Source organism: Formica exsecta, unplaced genomic scaffold (assembly GCF_003651465.1).
Source record: "Formica exsecta isolate Colony F162 unplaced genomic scaffold, ASM365146v1 scaffold222, whole genome shotgun sequence".
Classification (NCBI taxonomy): domain Eukaryota; kingdom Metazoa; phylum Arthropoda; class Insecta; order Hymenoptera; family Formicidae; genus Formica; species Formica exsecta.
In genome coordinates, this window is record NW_021849518.1 from 501,540 (window position 1) to 527,383 (window position 25,844).

A 25,844-nucleotide genomic window follows, 5' to 3' on the forward strand; every position below is an offset into this window, starting at 1 on the left:
ACGCTCTTCGCATTATTAATAATAACCGGTGATTTCGCTTCGAAGGGGAAGATAGAGGAGAGAGCTCCCTAGTTTCTTAGCGTTTAAGTTGGCTTCGGTTCGTGACGGGGCCGCCGTCGTACGAAAACATTCCTCGTCGATTTACTTTCGGGAATCCACACATAAACGTTGACGTATTTAAGGGAGGCTGTAAACCATCTATTTCGGTGTCTCGGATGCCGCGGATGGTCGCAACGTCCCGGATTATGGCTCTATACGTGACGGCGTGAACATTGTGAAATTTTCAGTCACTTCCTCGATGACGTTTCATTGCCGGAAACATCGCGACATATTTACGAGGTGTTTCATTACTAGAATGCCAAGTACAAATCTTTCAAGCGGCTAGAGTGCTTGCACGAAAATTGCATTTATATAAAGACAATCGATATAATATATATATCTAAAATCCGTTTTTATATCATATATACATATACGTATTTTTTTATTTGGCTAATATTATTTATTTCTCTTGTATAAAGCTGTGGTATAGTATTTAAAAAAAAAATGCAAAACTAATAAATTATTATTAAAGTATAAAACATTTTAATTAATTAATAATATAATATTAGCAATTAGAAGATTGAAATTCATCGTGTCAGGCCTACGAAATGCAAAAAATTCGTCATTTAGATGCGATAAGGCCGACGAGAGTTTTGTTTTATCTGTCAGTGATATTCGTCCTCGCCTTACAACGGCTGCCGGTTATATCGGAATTGCTATCGCTACCAGGAGGAGGCCACGTCGCCGAGCAGATTTGCTGGTTGAACGGCGGTACGACAAGGAGTTATGATATCGGCGCCGATCGCCGCGCCAAGTGAAAACACAGTGGCGTGAGTAATATACAACCGTAGGGCGATCTTTTATAGTGCGGAAGACCCCGAAGGGAATGATCCGCGACTACGTCTTGCGGAGATAGGATCGTTCTAGCTCGGCGAGAACGAGAAAAGAGGGTCAAGGAGGAGCGAACTCGGAGCAGTCAGCGGATTCTAGTCGTAAATAAAAGCAAGTCTGCTACCAATCCTGTTTGCCTTGTCGTCATGCTGCGTTGTTGCATCTTCTAAACGGGAGTTTTCGAAGCGACTGATGAAGAGAAATCCGCCGATCAGTTAGTTGAAAATAAACTGCAAACGTCGTTGTTTGTCTCATCCGTTCTTTTCCTTCTTTTTAAATGAAAAGAAAGAACAAGACTTGAAGTCAAATTCATCATTAATGCTTTAAAAACGTGTCCTTGGATATCTACAATAAAAGATAAAATTTAAAATGCAATCGATTGCATAATTATTTGGAGGCGTTCGTCTAGGAGATAGACTTGCGACGAATCAATAAAAATTCCGACCAGTCTCCGATCACACGCACGCCTCGACGAGGAGGCCGGACACGCGCTTGATTCTAATTCGAGCAGCATCATCGAACACTCATTATTCGTATTCCGTTAGACGTGAACAGCAGCGGAACACGCGGAATGTCCGCGTGAGCAAATGACAGCGGGATCGGCGGGTGAGCGATCGATTGGCCGGCAAAGTGGCACGGCACGGCCAGCTGCCGTAATCGAGGCTGAACTAAGTCCGCGTGTCTTCTGCCAGCGCGAAGGTAATCAGGGCCACGGGGTCTGCAATTACCGGTGGGCATTATCGGCGATAGTAGCTCAGTATGGTAGCCACCGCTCCGCTATCGCGGTATGATGATAGCCGGACTCGACTCTTCTCTCTTTTTCTCTCTCTTCCGTCTTCTCTCTCTTTCTTTTGCAATTCGCAGAGGTGAGTCGGTCCGGCACCCTCGACGAGGAATATTAAACGCGATGCGGCGGCGGACACCGCGTGCGTACACACTACCGATTAAACCGGCAGGACGCCTGCGATTTGAATGATTAGATAGAGGGTCGACGATTCGGAGATCTTGCTGGTGGTCAAATAACAGCCTCCGGGCAGGAGAGCGGCCGCGTTCGTGACCAGTAGGCACGCATATCCCGGCGCGGCGGGTCGATAGTTCGCTCGTTCGGCCCAAGAAGAAGAGCCGAGAGCCCATGCGGGAGATGCACGCCGGTATATACGTAAGTACACGTGTCTGATTGAACGACCTAGCCGGTCGTTCTCCAACCTCATCCTCTTCCTCCTCCTCCTGCGCCATCTCTTCCTTCCTCTTACCGCTCTTGCTTCTCGACAGGTGTGTCGGCCGGCGATTAATGCCTCGATCGTCCCGTGGATCAAAAACGCTCTTAAGGCGAGCTAACTGCGCGCCGTATACGGTAATTTCGTGGATATGAGTCCCGCGCATCTTGATTTCCTATCCGCTTTTAATCGTAAGCGCGAGAAGGAGAACGTGTTTATGGGAATGGGGAATAATTTCAGGAGGCGTTCGTCCGAGAAAACCGAGCCGGATGGACCAACGGAAGCTGCACCCGAGTCTGAATAAATTAGAACTTTAACAATACTAAACGTTTATATTACACTAATAATTAAATTATTTAATGTATTTTAAGAACGTAATCATCACTTATTTTATATTTAATTTTTCGTAGCATAATTTAAACTGATTTTTTTATCGAGTTTTGTAATTTAAAAAAAGTTAATTATATTATTGATATATTAATTACTTCTGGAAAAAAAATATTTTACATTACAATATAATTCTAAATTTTTTACCATAGCTTTTTCTCTTATCAACACGCTTCTGTAAAAAGATATTGTATCTTTATTATTATGTTATAATATTCAGAAATTTGAAATTATTCTTATAAATTAGTTTTATATAATTATTGAAAATATATATATATATACCTCCCTACAAATTTTAAAGATATGAATGTTTTCAAACTCCGTATTTTTAAATCCGAAAAGAATGATTACTTTCACATATGATGCAATTGTGCACATTATTTTTCATTTATATATTATACAACAAACAGAATATAGAAAATCTGTATATGTGTATTATATTCTACAAAAATTTTTATCAAAAAACTAATCAGAGCCGACGAAGGACTACAGCACAAACTATAAAAAAATTTCGTATTATATTCGCGTGTATTCGTGTTATATTTATTGTGTTCATACTGGGTGCACTTAAGCGTCAGCGAACAGACGGAAACGGTAAACGCAATCTAGGATTAAAGTTCGCGGAACCCTCGCTCGTTACGTCGCGGGCAACGAGCCCGTTCTAATTAACCGAGAGAGCTGAATTATGCAAAGATGCCGCGGGGTGCACGCTCACCGGAAGTTACGCCGCAAATTCTCGCTACGAGTCTACTGATGATAGGCACGAGACGACGCGTCGTCGCCGCCTCGCGCCGCCACCTCGTCCATCTCTCCGCGTACGTCGAGCCGCGAGAAGGCCTCGGTCCATCGTCGCAATCCCAGCGCATCTGCGGCATCGCCGCGCAAGCAATCAGACACCACCCGCTGACTCCGAGAGGACACGTGGAATTCACTACCCGAGCGTCCCGCGTTTTTTGCTTCCGCGCCGTCGCCGCTTCCTGAAGTCTTCATTACCGCACCGGCGTGAGAATCGCGCGTGATGTTTGCATACGAGTTGTCATTAGCGTTCCTCTGGCTCGGTCGTTCGGCGGAGACAGAATCAAACTTGGTTTCCTGCTTAATCGGCTTGTAGACGAAGTGCGACCATTTATCCAGATTCTCTTTATTGTAGGGATAGCAATCGCCGGGTAATCGTACATAATCGCCGTCGTCGATGTACTCATTTTCTACGTCTTCCACGTTCGAATCCCAATTAGTATTCTTATTGCTTTCTGTGATGGGTTTCGAGTCTTCTTCGCTTAACTTTGCGTTCGACGATTTGATTCGATCACTGTCAGTTGGTGGGGTATCGAAATCGATATACGCAGCGTCTTTATTACGTGAATCGTAGCGTTCTATTTCGTCCTGAACGTCCTCGTCTTTAAAGCAAGTTTCATCCTTTGGTGCAGATTCAGAAGATAGAAGAGTATTTTTTTTGTAATGACTAGCGGTTTGCGACTGATTTAATAAAATCTCCGTTTCTTTGTCCGCGATAACGTTCTCGGCAAAATTGTCAGTATCCGGTGACTTTTTATTGCTACTTGAAAATGTTCGAGATTCTAAAGAGGATGAAAGAGGTCGTTTGACGCTTAACGAATTACTCGCATTAGAATCGTTAGATTTTCCTTCCTTATTCCAGCTCTTCGAATCTGTCTCTTCTTTACTCTGCTGATTCAACGTCTTAATCACCTCTTTAGAACTCTCAGAATTTGTAGAGAAAGCTGATGTAAGCCTTGAACATTTCATCTGCATGATTTTATCGACGAGAGCAGGATTATTTGAAAGTGTTGCGATGTTACTTACATGCCGATGTGCATAAGGAATCTGCATACTCGCAGTATGAAGTCTCTTGCTGGATACATAACCGTCTGGTTTTTGCGGCGATCCAAAATGCTTCATCTCCATGGATTTCACGGCTTTATATCCTGAATTGGATTGATCAACTTCTTGGTCTTCCAAGGTGTCTTCGCTAGACTTCACGACTTGCACGTCTAACTTTGGCTGCGGTGCTTCCGGACGAATCGATACCATATCCATATTTTCCAAGTTATCAGGCGACATGTAAATTTCCTTGTGAAATACTGTTTTCGATTTCATCGCGACATTCTTCCAGGCAGTGATCTCAGTTTCCAAGGTCGTCCCTTCCGGAACGTTATACTCGTCATCGATCGCTATCGTCTCTTTCAACTCATTCAACGATGTCTTAATGATTTTCCGAAGGGCTTTAGAACTATCCGCGTCAGTCTTTTCTTGCTGCGGCGTAACAGAATTACTATTCGGCGAAGTTTGGTTTGCCCGATACGACGGAGTCGACAAATATTCCGCGATCGTACCTTTCAAGCTCGACGCGTCCGACTCTTTCGTTGAAATGTTTACCGGCGAGAAAACGTTATTTCTCGTCTCATTGGCGATGGTATCACTACTCTTGGAGATCGAAAAGGTGTTTCGATGCTCTTCCGCATTTCTCCCGAGATCCTTGGACGCCGGCGAAGGAGCACCCTCGACATCCGGCTTCAGTTGTTTCAAGTTCACTCCCCAAAACCGCTTCGTGACGTATCGCTGGCTCTTTTCGGCCAAGTTATCGTTATCGCTCGCCTCGGCGGCCGGCTCCTCGGCGAGTTTCACGCCCCACTCGTAACGAAACGCCGTGCCGGGGTCGCCCTTTGGGTTATCGCCCGCTACCATCTCCGCTCGGTTCTCGCTACTATCGGCGAATTCGCCATCCGTACGTATTACCGGCTTCTTCTTTTCTTTCCTGTCTTTCTTCTCATCTGTCTTCTCGCGCTTTTCGGGCATGTTCGGCTCCCTGACAGGCGGCTTCGAGTTCCTAGGAGCGAAATCCGCGATCGCGCGCTTCGACACGCCGATATTTCTATTTAAAACGCACGATTCCAGAAGTGGTTGTTTCGTTCGCGGTGGCAGGCGATAACAGTGTCTCGGATTCGTGTAACGACGATAATGTGCGGCCACATCGGAATCATCTCTTGCCGCAAATTTCATCACGTTTCTCTCCGATCGATGTATCTCGCCAGGATTGAACCACGCAAAGTCAGAGTCCGTTCCGCGTTCTAAAGTTTTTTTACTCGACTGCGACGAGATATAAGTCGCCGACTGTTGAATCGCATTCGCGCGTTTTTCGTCGTTTCCCGCGTTATATTTCTCGATGCGGATATTCCCATCCTCGAACTTCGTCATCGATTGCGTCGTGTTGAAATTGGCTAGTTTTTGATTAACGACATCGACCTTGCCCGAAGAGTCTGCTGGCCATTTCGAAACCGTTATTTCTGGATGATCGAGCGTTGTAGCTGCGCGATCTATGGTCACGATCGATGTGTCAGTTTCGTGGGTTCTATCTTCTGCAACTTATTCGATGACTTACGTCATGTAATATAGCGTGGCAAACAAAAAGTTAAGATATTTGTAGTTTCTTACATATAGGCGCATGTAGATGCATCTTTATAAACCTTTCTTTCTATTTTATTTGATAATTCTAATTTTAATTGCGTGTACATATCATTAATATTTATTAAAAATATTTTCTAATAATAATATCGTAAATTATTTTGTGTGTGTGTGTGAATTATTTACAAAAATTATCATCGTAAAATATCACGTCACGAAGCTTACATCATTTATTATAAATGATGTAATCTTTATCTTACAATTAAACGAATTAATCTGCTGGCAAAAGAGAGCACATGTGATATCATGAATTATATCATGAATTATATCATGATTTAATTTTTGTGCATTATATAACATAAATTACGTAATGATGCACGACAAAAAATAACCTCTGTCCTAAATATAACGTCGTTATGCGGCTCACCTACGGGTTTATTAAATATGTCCTTCAGCCAAGTGAGGAAGCCCTCTCGTTCGCCTACGGTCTTCTCATCGATATGCAAGACGGACGCTGCGTAAACACAAATGTCGCGTTAAAAAATGTCATTCGCAAAATCGCCGAGTGTGTGACATCTTATGACGTGCCGTATATTTATAGCGATGAACGCGTGATTGCACGGTCGTGTCTGATATTTAGGGTGACTGACCGGCAGATAAATTCCTTCGGGACTTGGGGCCGAACAACTCCCGTACGACGTGGGTCGGGGCACATTGTCGCATCGCGCCCCTCGAATTCGAAGAAAACGCGCACATATTTCGTAGATTATACTGGCAGAATTTTGACGATAGATTTTTTTGCATTTGCCTAATCTTTGATTGCTGTAGGATCTTATCGACGAACTCGCCAGACTGTCTTTTACCGAGCCCATTTGTCTATCTCCTCGTCTGATTTGTCGTGTGATTTCGTTTGTTATTGAATGAAACGGGCATGTTCGGCTCCCTGACAGGCGGCTTCGAGTTCCTAGGAGCGAAATCCGCGATCGCGCGCTTCGACACGCCGATATTTCTATTTAAAACGCACGATTCCAGAAGTGGTTGTTTCGTTCGCGGTGGCAGGCGATAACAGTGTCTCGGATTCGTGTAACGACGATAATGTGCGGCCACATCGGAATCATCTCTTGCCGCAAATTTCATCACGTTTCTCTCCGATCGATGTATCTCGCCAGGATTGAACCACGCAAAGTCAGAGTCCGTTCCGCGTTCTAAAGTTTTTTTACTCGACTGCGACGAGATATAAGTCGCCGACTGTTGAATCGCATTCGCGCGTTTTTCGTCGTTTCCCGCGTTATATTTCTCGATGCGGATATTCCCATCCTCGAACTTCGTCATCGATTGCGTCGTGTTGAAATTGGCTAGTTTTTGATTAACGACATCGACCTTGCCCGAAGAGTCTGCTGGCCATTTCGAAACCGTTATTTCTGGATGATCGAGCGTTGTAGCTGCGCGATCTATGGTCACGATCGATGTGTCAGTTTCGTGGGTTCTATCTTCTGCAACTTATTCGATGACTTACGTCATGTAATATAGCGTGGCAAACAAAAAGTTAAGATATTTGTAGTTTCTTACATATAGGCGCATGTAGATGCATCTTTATAAACCTTTCTTTCTATTTTATTTGATAATTCTAATTTTAATTGCGTGTACATATCATTACTTTTTATTAAAAATATTTTCTAATAATAATATCGTAAATTATTTTGTGTGTGTGTGTGAATTATTTACAAAAATTATCATCGTAAAATATCACGTCACGAAGCTTACATCATTTATTATAAATGATGTAATCTTTATCTTACAATTAAACGAATTAATCTGCTGGCAAAAGAGAGCACATGTGATATCATGAATTATATCATGAATTATATCATGATTTAATTTTTGTGCATTATATAACATAAATTACGTAATGATGCACGACAAAAAATAACCTCTGTCCTAAATATAACGTCGTTATGCGGCTCACCTACGGGTTTATTAAATATGTCCTTCAGCCAAGTGAGGAAGCCCTCTCGTTCGCCTACGGTCTTCTCATCGATATGCAAGACGGACGCTGCGTAAACACAAATGTCGCGTTAAAAAATGTCATTCGCAAAATCGCCGAGTGTGTGACATCTTATGACGTGCCGTATATTTATAGCGATGAACGCGTGATTGCACGGTCGTGTCTGATATTTAGGGTGACTGACCGGCAGATAAATTCCTTCGGGACTTGGGGCCGAACAACTCCCGTACGACGTGGGTCGGGGCACATTGTCGCATCGCGCCCCTCGAATTCGAAGAAAACGCGCACATATTTCGTAGATTATACTGGCAGAATTTTGACGATAGATTTTTTTGCATTTGCCTAATCTTTGATTGCTGTAGGATCTTATCGACGAACTCGCCAGACTGTCTTTTACCGAGCCCATTTGTCTATCTCCTCGTCTGATTTGTCGTGTGATTTCGTTTGTTATTGAATGAAAGCGAGTGGATGTGATTTGCTTTGATCGCTAATGCCGAGTTTTTATAAAGCTAGTAAAGAGAACGACAAATTAATTATCTTACTATCTACTAATAATACAAATAAAAGCAGTTGCCATAATTTAAATAATGAAATATTCTTTTGTAAATTAAACTAACATGTAATAAATTATAAAAATTATATAATAAATAAATTTATAAATAAAGCATATATTTTTTCTCCGTCTTTAGCGTTTTTATTTTTGTTGTCGTTTCTAACAATAAGTTGGGATTTATTCACATGATTCATGATGTATTATAAAACTTGTAATAAAAAGAACGAACTTGTAATGTTTGACGATGGATCCTAATTATTTCTAACAAATCTATGGCAGCGAGTATAGTCGACTCATCAAAGTCACGAACTAGACTTCGGTTAATCATTGGCAAAACTTTTCTCCCCATGAGATTCGAGACCCTCCAGCACCACTAATGCTATAATGGACCAGAGATCAGCAGAAAGATCGCACGCGTCGATGTACATTTTGGTGTCACATCGTATGAAGAAAACGTCATCTATTTTTACGGTCATTTTTATTCATTAGTGATTAAACACGATGCATTTTATTATAATTTAAATCGACAATAGAGAAAAATATAAAAAATCTGTACTTTTTTTTTTCAAACTTTTCGCGTGTAAACAATTTTTCTCGAGAAGAATGGGATAAAAATTCTTTCTCTCTCGGACAGAGTTACTGTAGGTAAAGGATCGAGGCTTGGTTCGCGCTGTCGCGTGAGAATGGCCATGGCTATTCGGGCCACGTACTTTGATAACCGTTAATAAAAGCTTAAAGGACATTATCGTAAGCATTCGTCGGGACATTAAAAAGCGCACGTGCCCTTAACGGTAGGCCCTCGATGCAATTTTAAACAGCCATTTCCGACCCTTACTACCAATCGTCCTGGCTGACACATGTCCCCGATGCTGTTACATGAATCCAAGGGATCCATCGGGCTGAATACCAATCGTCCGTCACAATATAAGCAAAGTAAGGGCAGTAAACTATAGAGATGAAGGGTGAATGCATTTAGTTTGATGTACTGTATTTGCATGCAACAAATACATTCCGATTTTGACATGATTTCGATAAGAGAGCAATTGACTTATTAAATTAATTTATTATATAAAATTGAAACAACCTTAATAAATTTTGAATTTATTGCTCCAAATACACGAACTGTCATATCGCGAATTAATATCTGTTTTTCTGCACGAGTGAAAAAAACGAAATTAAAGCGGAAAAGGGGACGTGACTGAAGCATAGCGGTACATTAACCATAAATTCGTGGGTCCCCAGTGTCAAATAGCGAGTGTCGCACTGCCATGCCAATTGTATAAATTGGCTATGACAAACTTACGCGCTTGCCGGCACGCGTATTGTATATATACGTGCGCGAACGGCAAGATTTCGTCCGGGCGAAGGTATCGGCGACGGGACAATACTTTTTCCGTCGTAGAAATTTTGGTGCAGGTGTGTTTCGGGTCCCGCGTGGTCGTTTGAGACATCGTTCCCCGGAGGACTCGCTCGCAAACGTGACGTTCCACCTTCGACCACTCACGTACGCGGGGCACGCCGTCGGGTTTTGTCGTGCGATTCGTCGCGTATACAACGTTTTTCCCGCCGTCGCTCGTAAATCCTGACTCTGCCGGAGACGAATGTTGCTGCCGATTGCCAGAGAATGGTCTGGACAATGAGATAGGATGATACACATTTTTTATATATCCTCATAGAAGTTTTATCTCTGAGATAACATTAATTTAATACTACATGCAATACTTGAAGGAATTAATATTAATTAAATTTTGTATCGCAGAGAAGTGATAAGTTTAATCCTGCAGGAATAGGGTAATCTTGTGGTAAATAAAGCCATAGTTGTACGATTATGTATCCAAGATTTAACTCAATTTATTAGCCATTAGCGAATCAATAAATATATAAGAATAATAATTAAATAAAAAATTTATTCTATTTCTTAATGTAATTAATTGTGCTCTCGATTCGGTTAAATCATAACGAATTTATTTCTGTCCCAAGCGCGTTCGCAGAATCATCTCGTTGCCGTTCGGCGACCAGAATCACAACGATTAATTTCGGGTCTGTCGTCGACAATCGTTTACGTTCAGAAACGATTTACACCGAGCGTTTACCCGCGCTAAGAGCTTAAAACGCGTCGGGCAGGCAGGGTGAGTTTACATTCAGGGGGCGACGCGTGGGGTTGAAACCGCTCGTTTATCAGTAACCGACTCTAGTGAAAGCGACACCGAGGCACTACGCCGCACGAATAACAATCCCCCTACCTTTCTTGCCCGGGCGATGTGAAAAGTATTGCCGGCGCGACGTCATCCCACGCAAACGTCGCTGTCGGACGTTATTTATCCGGCCTAGCACTTATTTTTTTTATTTCCAATTCACTTAGCCTCCAACGAGGAATTTCCTGGACTTGAAAAACCTCGGGTCCGCACGTCGTAGGAGCGGAATCGCAAACGTGTCCCCGCCCCTGGAGAAACGTCAATTTTGATTTCCGTCGATTTTCCAGTAGCACGGTTGGGTTTGAATATTTTAAGTAAGTGCTCTCTTCTCAGTAAAAAAAAAAAAAAACTTTTTTAAGAGATTACATTACATGTGTGTTATATTCGGATACGCGTATAATATGTAGAAATAAAAAAATAATATCCATTAAAAAATTATCCGGATTATTTTATTTCCAACCGATCTTGGTTTTTCGCCGAAATTAATTATTGCATTCGGGGGTTTGGGGTTAATCTTGTGTGACCGATAACCGGTGTCCGCTGGCGCATCGTTCATTCTGTCGACGAGTAAAATTGAGTTCGACGACTGGCTGCGAATCTCATCTGGCGGGCGTCGAATTCAAACCGAAACAGGCATCTTCTTGTCGACCTATTTTGCAAGTGTCGTCGGTGCGCCGGGCTAATTTGTCAGTTGTCGAGTTAGCGTCCTCCCTAGGGGATTTCCCTACCGGAGGCGTATCCCGGCCCCCGTCGGGACGGTAATCAACCGGTGAATATCTGAACTGCAGCCTCCGAACTCGCCCCTTTGCCCCGCTCATTTATAAAGAAGAGGCTACCTCGAGACAGGAGGCGCGATTGATTCATCCCCCACTCCAGCCACGAATTTTCTCACCCCGATTCCTGCATTGTTTTTATTTCGGCACTGAAAAAGTCTGCGTTATTGGCTCACGTGTTAAAATACCGAAGTAGGGGATTATAAACTTTTAATTAATATAACTTCAAGTAAAATAAAGACACATGACACACTTTAAATGAAATAAAATAAAATAAAATAAAAAGCTATACATATAATTGAAGACGGTTAGCGAAAAGCGTCACTATGCATACATAACGTAGAAAACCGAACACGCGCTTGCTTTATTTTAAATACAGAAAGTGTGTGAGATAACGTGGCTAAGAAGAACAAGCCTAAAGTTAAACTTCCCGGTAAACGGGGTATGTAGGGACAATGCCCTTCACCCTTTTCGTGAACGCCGAGAAAGCGGAAACAGAGAGGATATCCCTGAAAAGCGGCAGTCAGTGTTTCGTGGCACGTGGCAGGTGGATTCCCTCTGTTGTCACAAGAGCGGCTCGTGCGAGCGTGCCACTTTTCTCGTGGCGGATTTCGGAGGCTTTGTAGTTCATCCATTTCCAGGCTTGAACCCCGTCTCTCCCCTCCCGTGCATTATTTAAATAAACAAGAGAAGCGGCGGGGGAGATTGGCTGCCGCTTGTACAACCGTCTCTCTCCCGTCTTCTCCTTCTTTCTCCATAATAAATGCGCTTCTCAGCTCTCCCTCTCTACTTTCTCTCGTTTCCTTCCATCTCTTTCTCTTTCTCTCTCTATCTCTCTTCGTCATTCTCGCACGCTCGAGCGCGCTCTCGAAACGTTACAGTGACGAACAATTATCCCTTCCACGAAAAGACGCGGCGCGAAAGCGGCGTACAAGTGACAGGCAAGGGGGTGCCTGTAACGGGAGGAGTCATCCCCTGCACCTTGTAATGAATTTTAAATTGCCCCGCATTCATAATGCAGTCTCGTTGACAGTCGGGATGAGCCGGAGATGACAAAGTAAAACGGCCGAGTTAATATTTCCGGGCGCGTGCGCCGCGAATTATATACCTCGACGGCGACGACGACGACGACGAGGGCTATAATGACGACGATAGTCGAACACGGATAGAAGCGCGAGATAAAGGGACGGGCAAAATTGTTTCGATATATAATGCTATCTGCCGTGTACGATCGCGGAATATAACAGCGTTCCCGATCCCCGTCCATGCCGCACGTTCGCCAGACTGATCGTAAGATCAGCAATTAGCTACGTTCCCCGTACGTACAAAGCTACGAGATGACTGCGAGCGGCCCCGCCCGAGCGTGACGCGTTGTCGCACGCTTTCATCGCGGGATTCAGTAATTAGCAATTTTTGCATAAAGCCCCGATAGCATCGCGGCGTCGGCCCTGTCTCGCGCTGGTATAATCTCGGTCCTCGACCGACCTTACGGGCTCGCGGAATATTTATTATCATCCGCGCGATCTTGCATCTCTCCGTCGGCGACTCGTTTCCCTGCGTTACGCATTTTTTTTCGCGACCGTAAATTATATCGGACGCGGGATCGAATCAAATTGCCCGTCCTCAAGGCGAATTTATGAAGAAATAATCGCACGCATTTACGACGGTAATAATAACAATTTTCATCGCAATAAAGGGTATGCTTGATTATGCATGTATAATTTTGCGAGTTCAATGAACGCGGCACTGCCAAAGTTACATCGCACATTCCAAAAATCAAGCTTATTTACTGACAGTTTGTTAACAATTGCGCAATACGCAACAAAAATAATAGAATACTGAAATGGTATTATTTAAAAGAGAAGAAGCTGTTGGAATAAAATATATAATATTTAAAAATTATACAAATATAATATAATACAAAAAAATAAATATATAAATATAATTTGATCATTATATAAAGCGTGTAAATAATCGCGTACTGTATTTGAGAATGCAAATGTTAATCTGCTAATCAAAGTATGCAATAAAAATCCAAATTTTAATAAGATGAATTATATCAATTCGTAAATATATGGATGCATGCATTTCGTCTCTCTTTCGTTTCATGTCAACTCCATTCAATTAATACGCTGTAAGGTGAAGTTACCTAGTCGCCGCAGTTGTATCGAAGGTTTCAGTTTGACGTGCATAAACCACGAACAATTCGTAGCGTAGTACGAAGGCACCGGACGAGTCTTGCAAGTGCTGTCTTGGGAGTCTCGCGCAGTCGTTGCACATGCAAGCCGCGCGATCCCGCGAGACGAATCAGCCGAATTGCTGCGGGGAGGACGAGTTCTCTCTCTTGGAATCCTGGACGAACTCCGTACGTTCACCGACCTGCGGCGTATACGCGGAAGAAACCGGGACAGGTAGACGCTTCGAGACGCGCGAGTATTACACGCCACGAAAATAGACGGTCCGCCATGTGGACAACGTCGCGGTTTCCGTATCGATAAACAGCACTCAACCCTCCGTTCGAAAAACCCCGTTATCTGCCACTTCTTTGATCTCTCTGTCGACTCCGTGATCTCTCTTGCCGCCGCTCTTTTGCTCTGTCTCGATCAAAGGTGGTCGCGTTATCCTTCAGATAATTCTTCCAAGTCTTAATCATCGTTTATTTCTGCGTTCGCCGCAGATATCGATAGTGTCGTAATCATGTTTTCCGCAAAACAACTCGAATTATTTATATTTAACTGTATTAACACATGTATTCAAAAATATTTCAAGTGTAGTGCTACTATAACAATGTTTCATGAAATACAAAATATATATACATACATTTTATTGGGCACTCCATTCCGGCCTAAAATTTTCAAATATTACGCTAACATAATGCATTATTGGAAAAACTATTTTCCGAGAAATACACGTATAACGGTAGAGCCGAAATATGTCTCGAAGGCAGACGATCGAACTTTCCTCGACGTCTCTAGGTGTCGGCTGCATCCATCCAAGGGATTGGCGAAGAGGAAGGGATGCTGTTAACTCGGGCGGGTTTTCTTGCGAGTTCCCTTCTGGTATCTGCAGGTGGATGTTGAGTCAGTGATACTACCAGAAGGCACTTGGAGCCTCCGGGCCACTCCGAGTCTGTAAGTTAGCCGCGTACAATTACCATACATCTCCGCGGCTGTAACTCCCGGCGCCGTTACAGCGCCCGGACGAGAGCTATGGATGGATATCCCAACTTGCGAGACCGAGCGGCGTCTCGGGAAACATCTGTACGGTCAAATTGAAACTGAACGAGGTGAACGGGCGCGATGAATATTGTCGAAATACGCGGCCAAATATCCGGCAACAAAACCGAAAACGAAACTGTCGGATTCGACGATATGCGACTTACTGGAAAATTTTTTCCCGAAAATCAATAAATCATATTAATCGCGCAATAGATTTGTCTAGAGTGTATTGAATAATTATCTGATCCCATAAATTTCTTATCTGATGCTTGGATAATTTTACATTGTACGCTATTGTTATATATGAAATATTATCTATATGATATTTTGACGATCAATATCTATCGATTTTTCGAGTAAAAATTGCGAGAAATTGCGTAAAATTTCGCGTAATTTGAAAAATAATTGACAAATTAAAAAAAAGTGATGCATTTTGCTTTAAATGTACACCGCAAATTATTATTTGGATAGGAAGTTGCCAAGTTGTAAATTGTAAAGCGATTCCTCGTAAATACCAGGTGTCCTAGAAAAAATGGTACATTTTTCGACCGATTAATTTAATTGCATGTTTGCTCAATGAATCATGACTGTTCGAACCGGCATCTAATCGAGCTGGAAACGGTCGCGACCGTATTTGCTTTCTACGCGCGATCGATAATAGTCGAGCTGACGCTTAAGTCTTTTGCCACCAGTGGAACATTATCTATCAGACTTACTATCTGGCCTAGATTTAGATGTTCAGTCACGTAACTATCAGTAAATTTTCGTTCTTTCTCATTTCAAATCACATTATAAAATTTTTCATAAACTTATATCTTCTTATTTTGAAAGAAAATTTACTGCAACGTAGGATAGAAAACGGCACATTTAAATGTTCTATCATATAATAAAAAGTTTTTAGCGCTCTTTATGTTTCTCAAATGTGCAGAAATATCATTTTCGATTAATATAAAAGAAAAACGTTGAAATCTTTGTTGACAATAATGAAGGTGTTTCCGGTAAATGCTTATAAAGTAAGTCGATCATTAAAAAAATAAACAAAGAAATCCCTGTAACACAACCCTTTTGTACGACCTTATAAATGTCAGTAGAGCCGCCGAATCTGTCACCCTGACGGCTTGCGGTTTTTTTTCCCCCGAGCTAAACTGCCGAGGGAGCGTCGTCCGTGCCGTCCCGACGTGGGGTGAGATTTAAAACAATTACAAGAAGCCGCGGCAAGAAGAAGAGGGGAGCTAATCTTGAGGGCGGTTTAATTAAAAGTGGTGCCAACTGACGGGTATGCCCATCGATCAACACCGCCACCTTCGCGTTTACGGCGTCGTTTCGCAGCGTTCTGCGATTCTTCCGTCAAACAATCAGCCTGTCTTCTCGCAGAGGGAAGTACATAATTTCGCCGAAAACGAGCACGAGTTATTAAATGTCAGCAAATTGTGAACTATACTTCTTCTTGTCGTTCTCTTGTTTTTCTTTCTCTTTTGTGAGAGTTATGGATTAATTTTTCATTAGACAACTGCGCACGGAAGAAACTAAAATATTAAAGTACAAGTAGAAACAGAAAAAATTAGTATAAAAGACGCTGGAATTAAAAAGCGAATAATAAAGCAGAAAATAAAATACTTTCGTTAAAAAAAAAAAAACTCATAATAAATTATATCAAGATAAAAATTATTGATTTCGGATTAAAACTTAATATTAAGAAGCTTAATATTTACAATATGTATATTCCGATCGAAGGAAATAAAAATCGATCACAAGTATGCGACTAATAATTATTAAATAGATAATAAACGTTGTCGCGTGACCATCGCTCGTGAGATGTGGTTGAGAAAAATCCGTGACGGGAAAGCCGAGGGGGACGTGAGGATGTCTTGGAATCCGGAATATGTCTGACGGAAACATGCATCAAGAACGGGCGAACTCCCTCGCTCGGTATCTCCGACTCGATTGGTATGTGTCGAGAATGTCCACCGGGTGACGTTTTAACGCCCTGTCACTCCGTCGGGCCCCGCGTGCCGAAGTATCCCTTCGGGACATTCCACCGTCCGCGAGAGTTTCCCGAGCCAAAGATTCGAGGACGGATGCCCGATTATAGTTCGCTCGACTGAAGCACGAACTGCATCCGAATTCATTCGCTTAACTTCCGGTTGATAGACTTGATACACAATACATATGTTATAGACTGCTTATTGAAAGTTTTTCCCTCCACGTTATACGTCACGTATGTTTACACATTTACAAAAAATGAAAAAAAAAAAAATTAAGTAAAAGTGAATATAAAATAGAAGCTCGTTCTTATTGATCTCGCGGTCCATCGTGAACGACTGAATTGTGTGAACCGAACGAAAACAATACGCGCTGCTCAGACAAACAAATACATACAATCACGGCCGCTTTCGCGTGCTCTTATCCGCGTAATGTATTGCGGCCGCCGCACGCGCGTGAGACCTTTCACATCCGCCGTAACGATAGACAATAACTCGCGGAATATATCAATCCTAATTGACGAGCGCGCTAATAAATCAGTCGAAGCAATAAACATAGCCGTGTCCGCTTTCATTTAGCATAAAGATTACGGGCGAGCGTGCGCTATTTATACGAGGCTTGGCGCGATCAATCTCGCCGATCGCGTAAAGGTGTCTCGTTCCCTTCAACGAGACGCGCATAAAATTCGCGGTCACCGCTTCCTCCGCTTGATCTTGATCCTACCGGCGATCCATGTGCGTCAAGAGCGCCGAAAGAGGATAAGAGCCGAGGAAAAACAGCGGATAGCTCGTACAAGGGAATGAAGAGAGGATCGTGGGACCTCGCGTGTATCGCGGTCATCCCTCGTTTCGCACAAGGAGAATTTATACTCGTCGTCCCCCTGCTGCCGTTCTAACTAGTCCACCCACTTACTTACCCACAGACCTAAGGAACTTGTGCGGCAGGGTCAGACTGGGGCCAAGTCGCCCTTAAAATATCACCTATCCGCTCTATGTCCGCTTTTATCGTGCTCGCGACTTGCCATCTTCGTGTTTTTTTCTCTTATTTGAATAGACGGTTTGCAATCGGCATGGCGAAGAAAGATTTGCATATCCATATCGCAGGTTCTAGTTGCGATAGTTGAGATATTGAAATATGCGGGGAGTAGAAAATCCGGAACGAATAATGGTGGCCTTTTGTTTAATAATTACTAGTTGCTGCTATTGATTTGTAATTAATTATCTCAATTATAACAATATATAACTTATAATATTGTTATATTAAATATTGTAATTTATAATATTATATATTATAACTTTATTTTTCCCCTTTTTCATATGGAATCTCAAACTAATCCCTTTAGTGCAAACACAATAAAGAGAATAAATATAAAATAAAAAAAAAACAATTAAAATCTTTTTATCCTAAATACTTATCTAACTTATTTTAAAAATCTTGATAAGTATTTTGATAAATATACAAAGTATTGTAAATAAAGGAGCATATATATTTTACGTTCGATTCGTGATCTAAATAGCTATCTATCAATGTTTTTTTATGCATTTCCAACTTGAAACTAATCCTGAGGTTATTCCCAAACCGCGTCGAAACTCCGCTGGCGATCCCTGTTTCAAGATTAGCTTTTAGACGATATGCACGCGCGAACAGTGGCTCAGGAAGCGGGGGTTTCCGATGGATTTATGATCATCCAGAGGCACAGGAGGAAATGCAAATCGGAAGACATCGTCGACAATACCGTGCGTCCCTCGAAACACCACCGTAAGGTCGATAATTCCGTTATCGACAAGAGAATAAGTTTACCGAAAAATCCTAAAGTGAGATAAAAGTTTTAGATGGCAGAGATATTAACAAATTATAAAGAAATAATGTGAAAAGAGAAAAAATAATAATAATAATAAATAAAATTCTTTATTGCTTCTTTTATTTAGAGTTAGAAAGCGGATATTACTTAAAGATTAAAATATCTAATCTTGAGGGATTAATTAATCCGCGGACAAATTTAAATTAATGCAAGCAATAGCCGGCGCGGATTGGGTTTCGCACATTTAATTAATTACAACTTTTTCTATTACGTCGTTGCATGTGCGCGATGTGTCCTGTAAAAGAAGCGGTGGATCCTAGTAGCCATTTGGCCCCCCCCTAATATCGTGTAGGTGCTTTAACCGAATAGCTCGTATTACGGGGCCCTTAACGGGCGGCCGTTATACGCGTCCCTCCGGTTTAACGAACCGCAAATGCGTTGTTTTAACGACGTCATTAATATTTAACCAAATATCTGGCCGCTATCTTGCATGACCCACGGCAGTGCGGTCACGAAGACGGTGGGGCCGTTATAGCGCCGCTATGCGATTTACTTAATTTGTACAAGCGGACTTTACCTGAAATTATGATTTCCATTTCATCAACGAATTATGTAGATCGCGATCGTGTCCCGTTCGCGTACGTTCGAGTGACCCGCTATAATTTAGCCATTAGCCGCATAGGGGACCTCAGGGATTTAAAACGTTTCATGTTCTGAATTACGTAATGGCCTGCGTGTCGTGAAAAGTATACATCCGCGGTATAAGTATAGCGCAGCGAAGAAATACACTTTCGCGTATCACTTTCGCGTATCGGTCGGGGAATTTCTATGGAAGATTTCTGGGATTCTCCATAGCAGAGAAATTTGACCGTCGAGAGAATCTCTTGGCAGTCTCTTGACAGTACTCGTGCTGTCCCTCTCATTTTGTCTGACGAAGGAATTTGGTGGAAAGTCACAGCTCTTAGCCGGGTCCCTTAATTGCGCCTATTTATGCCCCTTTGCTTCCGTTCGGTCGAAAAGAAGTACGTGACATGTTTATAAAGAGATGGAACGAGAGAAGAACATGCGACGAAGCGGGACAAGAAGATCGGACACCACTAATGCCCTGTGCCCTCAATCAACCTATCGCACTCTCCCGTACTCTTTCTTGTCTCTCTCACGCGTACCGCATCTCTCTTTCTCCTTCTATCTATCTATCTATCTCCTCCTCTTGTTCGCGACGGCAACCCCTGCATCTCAGGAGCGTATTGATCTTTGGGGGCGCTTTGATCTACCAAAGGGTCTATCCCTCGACTACCCGTACCCACCCCCGATCTATCCTTCATTCCCTCCATCCACGACACGCACACGAGCACCCCACACCCCCAGTCCGAGCCCGTTCTCACACGGTCCGGCGTCTAAGTTTATCAGAGAAAGTTCCTTTCCTCTCTGTAGCTCCGCGACAGTAGCGGTCGCCTAATTAGAAAAATGAGTTAGCGCTCGAAACGCGTTAGTTAACGAAGCTCGACCACGTAGCGTAGACAGAAATCCAGCTGAACTCGCAAGCAGAGTTGTACGGAAAGTTGTGCCTTTGCACAACTCTCGAAGCTCGTCCCGAGGTATCTCGAGAGGTTGATATCTGCCGCGGTATTCGACTGAAATTTTAATCACGAGCAATGTTTGGTCATTGTGTGTGTTAAAAGTTATTACTAAAATATATTGTAATATAATATATTAATCGTTATTAGATTATTATAATATTATGTCATATATTACAATGTATAATACATATAAAAATATAATATAAATAAAAATATATATTTGTCAAGATAATATAATAAATACATCTATATACACATAAATAGTAATGTATATATAAATGCTAAATTTTAAATATCATTCTATTTTTTTTGTAAAACCTTGTAATAAAGAATATGCATGTTTTCAAATGTTGAATTCTTTGATTGCTTTAAAGTGGGGAATGATTCAGATATTCAATATATCGCGATATATTCTTGATGCAAACGTAAAATATATCTCATCGAATAGTGGCCGATCCTTTGATAATTTGTAACCACAGCAGCAATTGCGTAACCCTCTTGAAAAAGGACGATTCAAAGTAATTTTAGACGGAATCGTGCACAAGTCCATAGATCACGACGTTTCGGTGTGAGAATATTTAGGGAGCTAATTGCCGATATATTTTATTAGAATTGCGTGGGCGCAATTCCCGTAAATTCCTTCTACCGGATGTCTCTGCACTCTAACAAAATTCCCCCACCGTCGCTCCTTCCTTTCATTTCGCTTCGTTTCTAATTAAGCACGTTGGCATTCAGCTGCCAAAACTAGAAGGAATAACGATGAGAATACTCAGAAGAATGCTGTTCTAATATCTTCCTCTCTCTCTCCCTCTATTCTGTTCTGTTTCCCGAAGTGAATTATGATCCGAACCATTCTTATTTTCGCTAATTTGTTTTTATTTTGATGTCTACTTTTATAATATAACTATTAATCTTTGAATTACTCTTATTATACATATTCAGTATCTCAAGTTACATAATTATGTAAAATTGCGTTTATATATATTGCACTAAAATTACTATCTAGATAATTTTCTTGCGTCAATTCCATTTCGTCAAAACAGAATGTTAAGATAAATAGGGTATTAGGCTAAAGTTCCAGGTATCGTTCCAAATGTCGGATTTAGATATGACGATTCTCTCGCTTTTGCCCGAGAAATGTGGCCGCTATTAATTTCAGGACCGAAGATTTCACGGGCGAGTGGATAACGTCCCTAAAAGACAGACAGCAGCTGGAGGAGATTTCGTGCCGCGTTCGTGACCGACATTAGTAACTCTTTTTTCGGGATACCACAACGCCACTTTTCTTCTACCTTTGTACGATCGTCATAACGATCGGCCTTGCCGAATGCCTCCGACAAAACGTCGAGGATTGTTTTCGTGTTGGGTCCCACGGAAATCAGTAAGGAACGCCACCCCGGGGAAAATTTTCTTCGCAATTAGATCCAATTACGTATCACCAAGGAGATTTGAGCTGCCGCCAATTATACCGGCCACGAATAGGTAGTTAACCCGCCGGTAAATATTTCTAAAGCCGCACGCATCTTTAATTAAGGACCACGCCAGCAGAAAACACGAAACTCGGAGTTAACTTGATAGCTCTATGATTTTCGTATGAACAAGAGCTGTTAAAAGAATTTTGCTTTACTTACATGTTTACATGAATTAATCTAAATTTAAATATATATATATATTTCACATTAACTTATTAGCGAAAAAAAACAAATAATATATATATTATTTAATTATATAAATTAAATAAATCTACAATTTTTGAACTAGCTATTTGAATTATCGAATATCTAATAATTAAGATAAAAAATCACACTCAGCACATTTTAAGACTCGTTAGATCGGCGGCTGACTATGTCTCGTTATTATCTCGGTAATTAAACTCCACAAGATTCGACGACACAGCCGGAGGGGAAGCTCTCAAGTTCGCGTTTGTAGCAGCTAAATGCGTTTGACAACGGAAGCTCGTGTCTCCCCTTGTCGCTTGTTTCAGCCTTAAGGCATACATTCTAAGACCAACGCGACAAGATAATCGTGACAACGTTTGCGTAAGGAAATTCTGCTTTAATTTTGTCATCAATATTTGACTCTAACAAGACATTTTCAATCTTCACATCATGCTCGTCGATATATTGTTTTTATATTATTATTAGTAATAAAGTTATTAAATTATTAAATTTAAATTATTAAATTATTATTAATTTAAGAGATATTTTAGAGATTTGTAAAGACGTATATGTTATAAATCAATTTTCGGGGTTATACAATAATATAAAAATGTATAGTTATTATTTTAAATAATATTATGCATTTTTTGAATAAAATTATGATAAAGTAGTACATAATAGATTTAATCATCTTTACTATCTTTACTATACATGTGTTGACTGATTGATATACTAAACCAAATATTGAAGATTACATATAAAATAAATTGTAAATGGCTGTTTGCCGTCAGTTATCGTGTTTTCCGTAAGACGATTCATGACCAACCGGTATTATGAATGATATATATGATGCAGAAGGGTTTTCACGGTACACAAATCCCTATGGGAAATTCTTGGCAAATAAAGGAAAACCGGACAACAACTGACCCTTGGTCCGTTGACGCGGGCCTAAGTTTGCCCCTAATATTAATTTAATAACGTCAAACGCGAACAATTGACAGGCAATAACAGTCGGGCAATCAGACGACGTTCGTCCAGGGTAGTTAGGAACCCTTCCAGCATGTGTCGGGCTGGAAAAAGGGCTGAAAAAGTCGATCGTCAAGGAAAAGAAAGAGAGAGCGGACGCGGAGAAAAGCCTAGCAACCCTTTCACAAATGTCACTCGGGACACCAAGTGCCTTCGCTGCCATACAATGGCAGTTGTTGTTCTTGTTGATTTCATCGCACGTTCACGACCCTTCGGGAATCGAGAAGGGGTTTGAGCGACATAAGGATTTAAGGGGCGGCCGCGGACGCGCCTATTATTTCTGAGAAGCCTACGGACTCCAGGATCCTCGGGATTCCGAGGGTGATCTTGGCTCATTCACGAACCCTACTGCAAACAGAAAAACGCGACTCGCACGTCGATTTCTTGCTTTCTTCGCCTGTTTCTTGCAAGTTGCTATTTTACTCTTGAATAAACACGCTATTGTAATGTAACACATGCACATTGTCATAAACGACATAATCGATCGATGGTGTAACAAAGATACATTTTCGAATCTTTAAAAATCATTATTTTTTGCACTCTTTTATAATAATATTCAACATATCGGTAATCTTAAAATTTGTTTTTCTTAATAAAATCTTATTAAATTAGTCATAAAACTTTGCTTGGAAATTAATCGGAAATTATATTTTAAATTCTTTGGCAAATATATAACAAATTAATTAACCTTAAATAAACAATAAAAATTTGTTATTTAATTGCACTTTAAAAGCTTGCTCTTCATTTTCCATTACTAGAAAACGAGAGATTATAGAATGTTTCGATATCTGAGAAAAAAATCGAGCAAACACATTGCCATTTAGGAATCTCAAAGCATCTCGGAACGTTTTTAAAAAGCGGCGCGGCATAAATCACTCGGGCGGGCGCGTGATGGAGGCGTCGGTGGAAAAAATAGGTTCGCGGGACTCGAGAGGGAGACCGTCATTCCGCGCGGCGACGGTATAAATATTTTAAAGTCCCGAATTAAGACGAGATGATAAAGCGCTTCCGAGCGAGTGCACCCGGCTTCTGGCTACTATCAGAAACGGCGGCGCTCTTGTGGCGCGGGACTTAAGCCACCCTAATACCCCGCTATCTGACCTCCTCGCGTGTCCGTTTTCCGCTCTCCCTCCCTTCCCTTCTTCCTTAGCAACGTGTCTCACCGACGTTCTCGTTCGATCCATGCGAGCGGTGTCTTCTCGAGGGCTGTCAATCTCGAGTGACGGTACGAGAACCGCCGGCCGAGCGGGGGATTAAATGGAACGTCGCTTCTCTCGAAACGACTGCTGGACGTCTCTTGACGTCAACAGCGACGGCCGACGAGAGTGCCGTGCAGGAGCGTGCGATCCACGTTCGAGGGCGTCTCGCTCGCGTGATTATACGAGGAATTTTATTCGCGTGCCGAGGTCGTCGCGATCTGACCCTTCTCTGACGAGAAAAGAGCGTGTCGGCTATGGCATTTCAAATTGTTTATATCGTAGCGCGATAACAGAGAAGATATGATTTCTCGATGAGGTGATAACATCGGACGTGATTTTTCACAGTTTCATAAGATCGGATACGGTCTGCTATATAACATCGAGAATTTAAACGTATGAATTATGCTAGTAAATGTAATTGCATACACAAATTATTTACCTGCCAAGCAGGTTCGGTCTTTAAATCGACCGTCAGCTACGCAACATATTAAACGCCAAACGTCGCTCGCGCATCGCGAGTAAATGCTCTGACACGGGCAAAAGTCGTTCTGGTTTATTTATTGGATTGCGTTGCGCAATTATCAAGAGTGTCTTTAATTTAAAAGACGAAGGGAACGACGTGGTCTATCCCAACTGTCGAGAGTCGCTTCGTGATTTGTTTATTGTAAGATTCCGCGCGTGAAAAAGACAAAAAGAGAGAGAGAGAGATACTGAAAAATTAGCGCATACGGCCCTGAGTAAGAAGTTGCAGACACGCGTCAGGCTTGCGACCGTATGTTGGCGATAACGCGTATGCGTCGTGGCTCTCCTCTCGTCTTCCCTCTCTTTCTCTCTTCGTTGGCCGACCAGAAATATCATACGACCATAGATAGACGGTTAGGTTGCGACTCGACCGCTGGTCTCGCGAAATTATCGGCCACTTCTCGCGCCGACGAAGACGAGAAGCGGATACCTTCACAAAGTCCGCTTGATCAGCCGGCTTTCACGGCAAGGATATTATTACGCCCGGCACACGGGTTTCGCGCGCGGAAACGAGAACCCAGTTTGCGAAAATGTCCAGTCTATCCGTGTCCATCGTGAGCATGTCGCTCCAGGCGGGTTCCATTAGCATCGATTATACAGCCGTGATTAGCTTCCTTTCTCTATCTATAACATTATAATTAACTCTACGATGTGTAAAAAATTACGGCAAGAAATTACTGAGTCCTGGTGAATTACAACTGCGGATTTTTAATACCATGCGAGATCCAGCTCGTTTTCTGCATGGATACGGCATCGAATAAAATTAAAGATCTCGAGAGGCAATCAACGATTTTCGATCGTGTTTTATCGCATTGTTTTATTTAATACTTAACGTATATAGTTCAGTAATATTATTGTTTCACGTGATAAAAACGCAGCTGTATTAACGCGTGGATGCGAATTTAGAGAAAGTGCAGGCGGAAATGTTCATTCTCATGCATGCCTGCAAGCTCCTCAATCAGTATGGTAAATTGCATCTCGCTGAAGAATTCGTCGAATAGAGCAATCCGGCACTTATGCCCTTCTAGCAATGTTTCGCGATGTTAGTTTGTTTTTGATAAACGTAGAACGATCTATCGCAAACGAGCATGAGCTAAGATCACGGTCCATATTTACGTACTTTCGAATCAGCGCATTCATAAGGCGGACGCAAGAGGAAGCAAGCGTAGCGTGATGCGGCATTCGCAAAATTAATAGCAGCAAATCGATGATCTTGTACGAGGTACAATTTCGATCGTAATCGTAACCCTTCGGGGAATCTCTTGTGTGTCGATGGTGGATATAAATATTGTTCGTGCTCGAATAAAATAATAAAATTCGTCAAATAAAGTAAGTTGAACGATTAGATTTATATTTAGTATTCGCTTCTTTTACTAA

General features: G+C 41.9%; 1 protein-coding gene across 1 annotated transcript in view; it reads right to left on the reverse strand.

The window, feature by feature from the left end:
- Positions 1-3,281: 3,281 nt before the first annotated feature.
- LOC115235454 overlaps positions 3,282-25,844 on the reverse strand; it is a 43,315-nt gene continuing 20,752 nt past the window's right edge. The window contains exons 2-4 of the mRNA XM_029807268.1: positions 9,812-9,899; positions 7,921-8,007; positions 3,282-5,914 (exon numbers count right to left, since the gene is read on the reverse strand). Coding sequence (XP_029663128.1) covers positions 3,282-5,914; positions 7,921-8,007; positions 9,812-9,899 — 2,808 coding nt within the window. The remainder of the gene's footprint in view (positions 5,915-7,920; positions 8,008-9,811; positions 9,900-25,844) is intronic.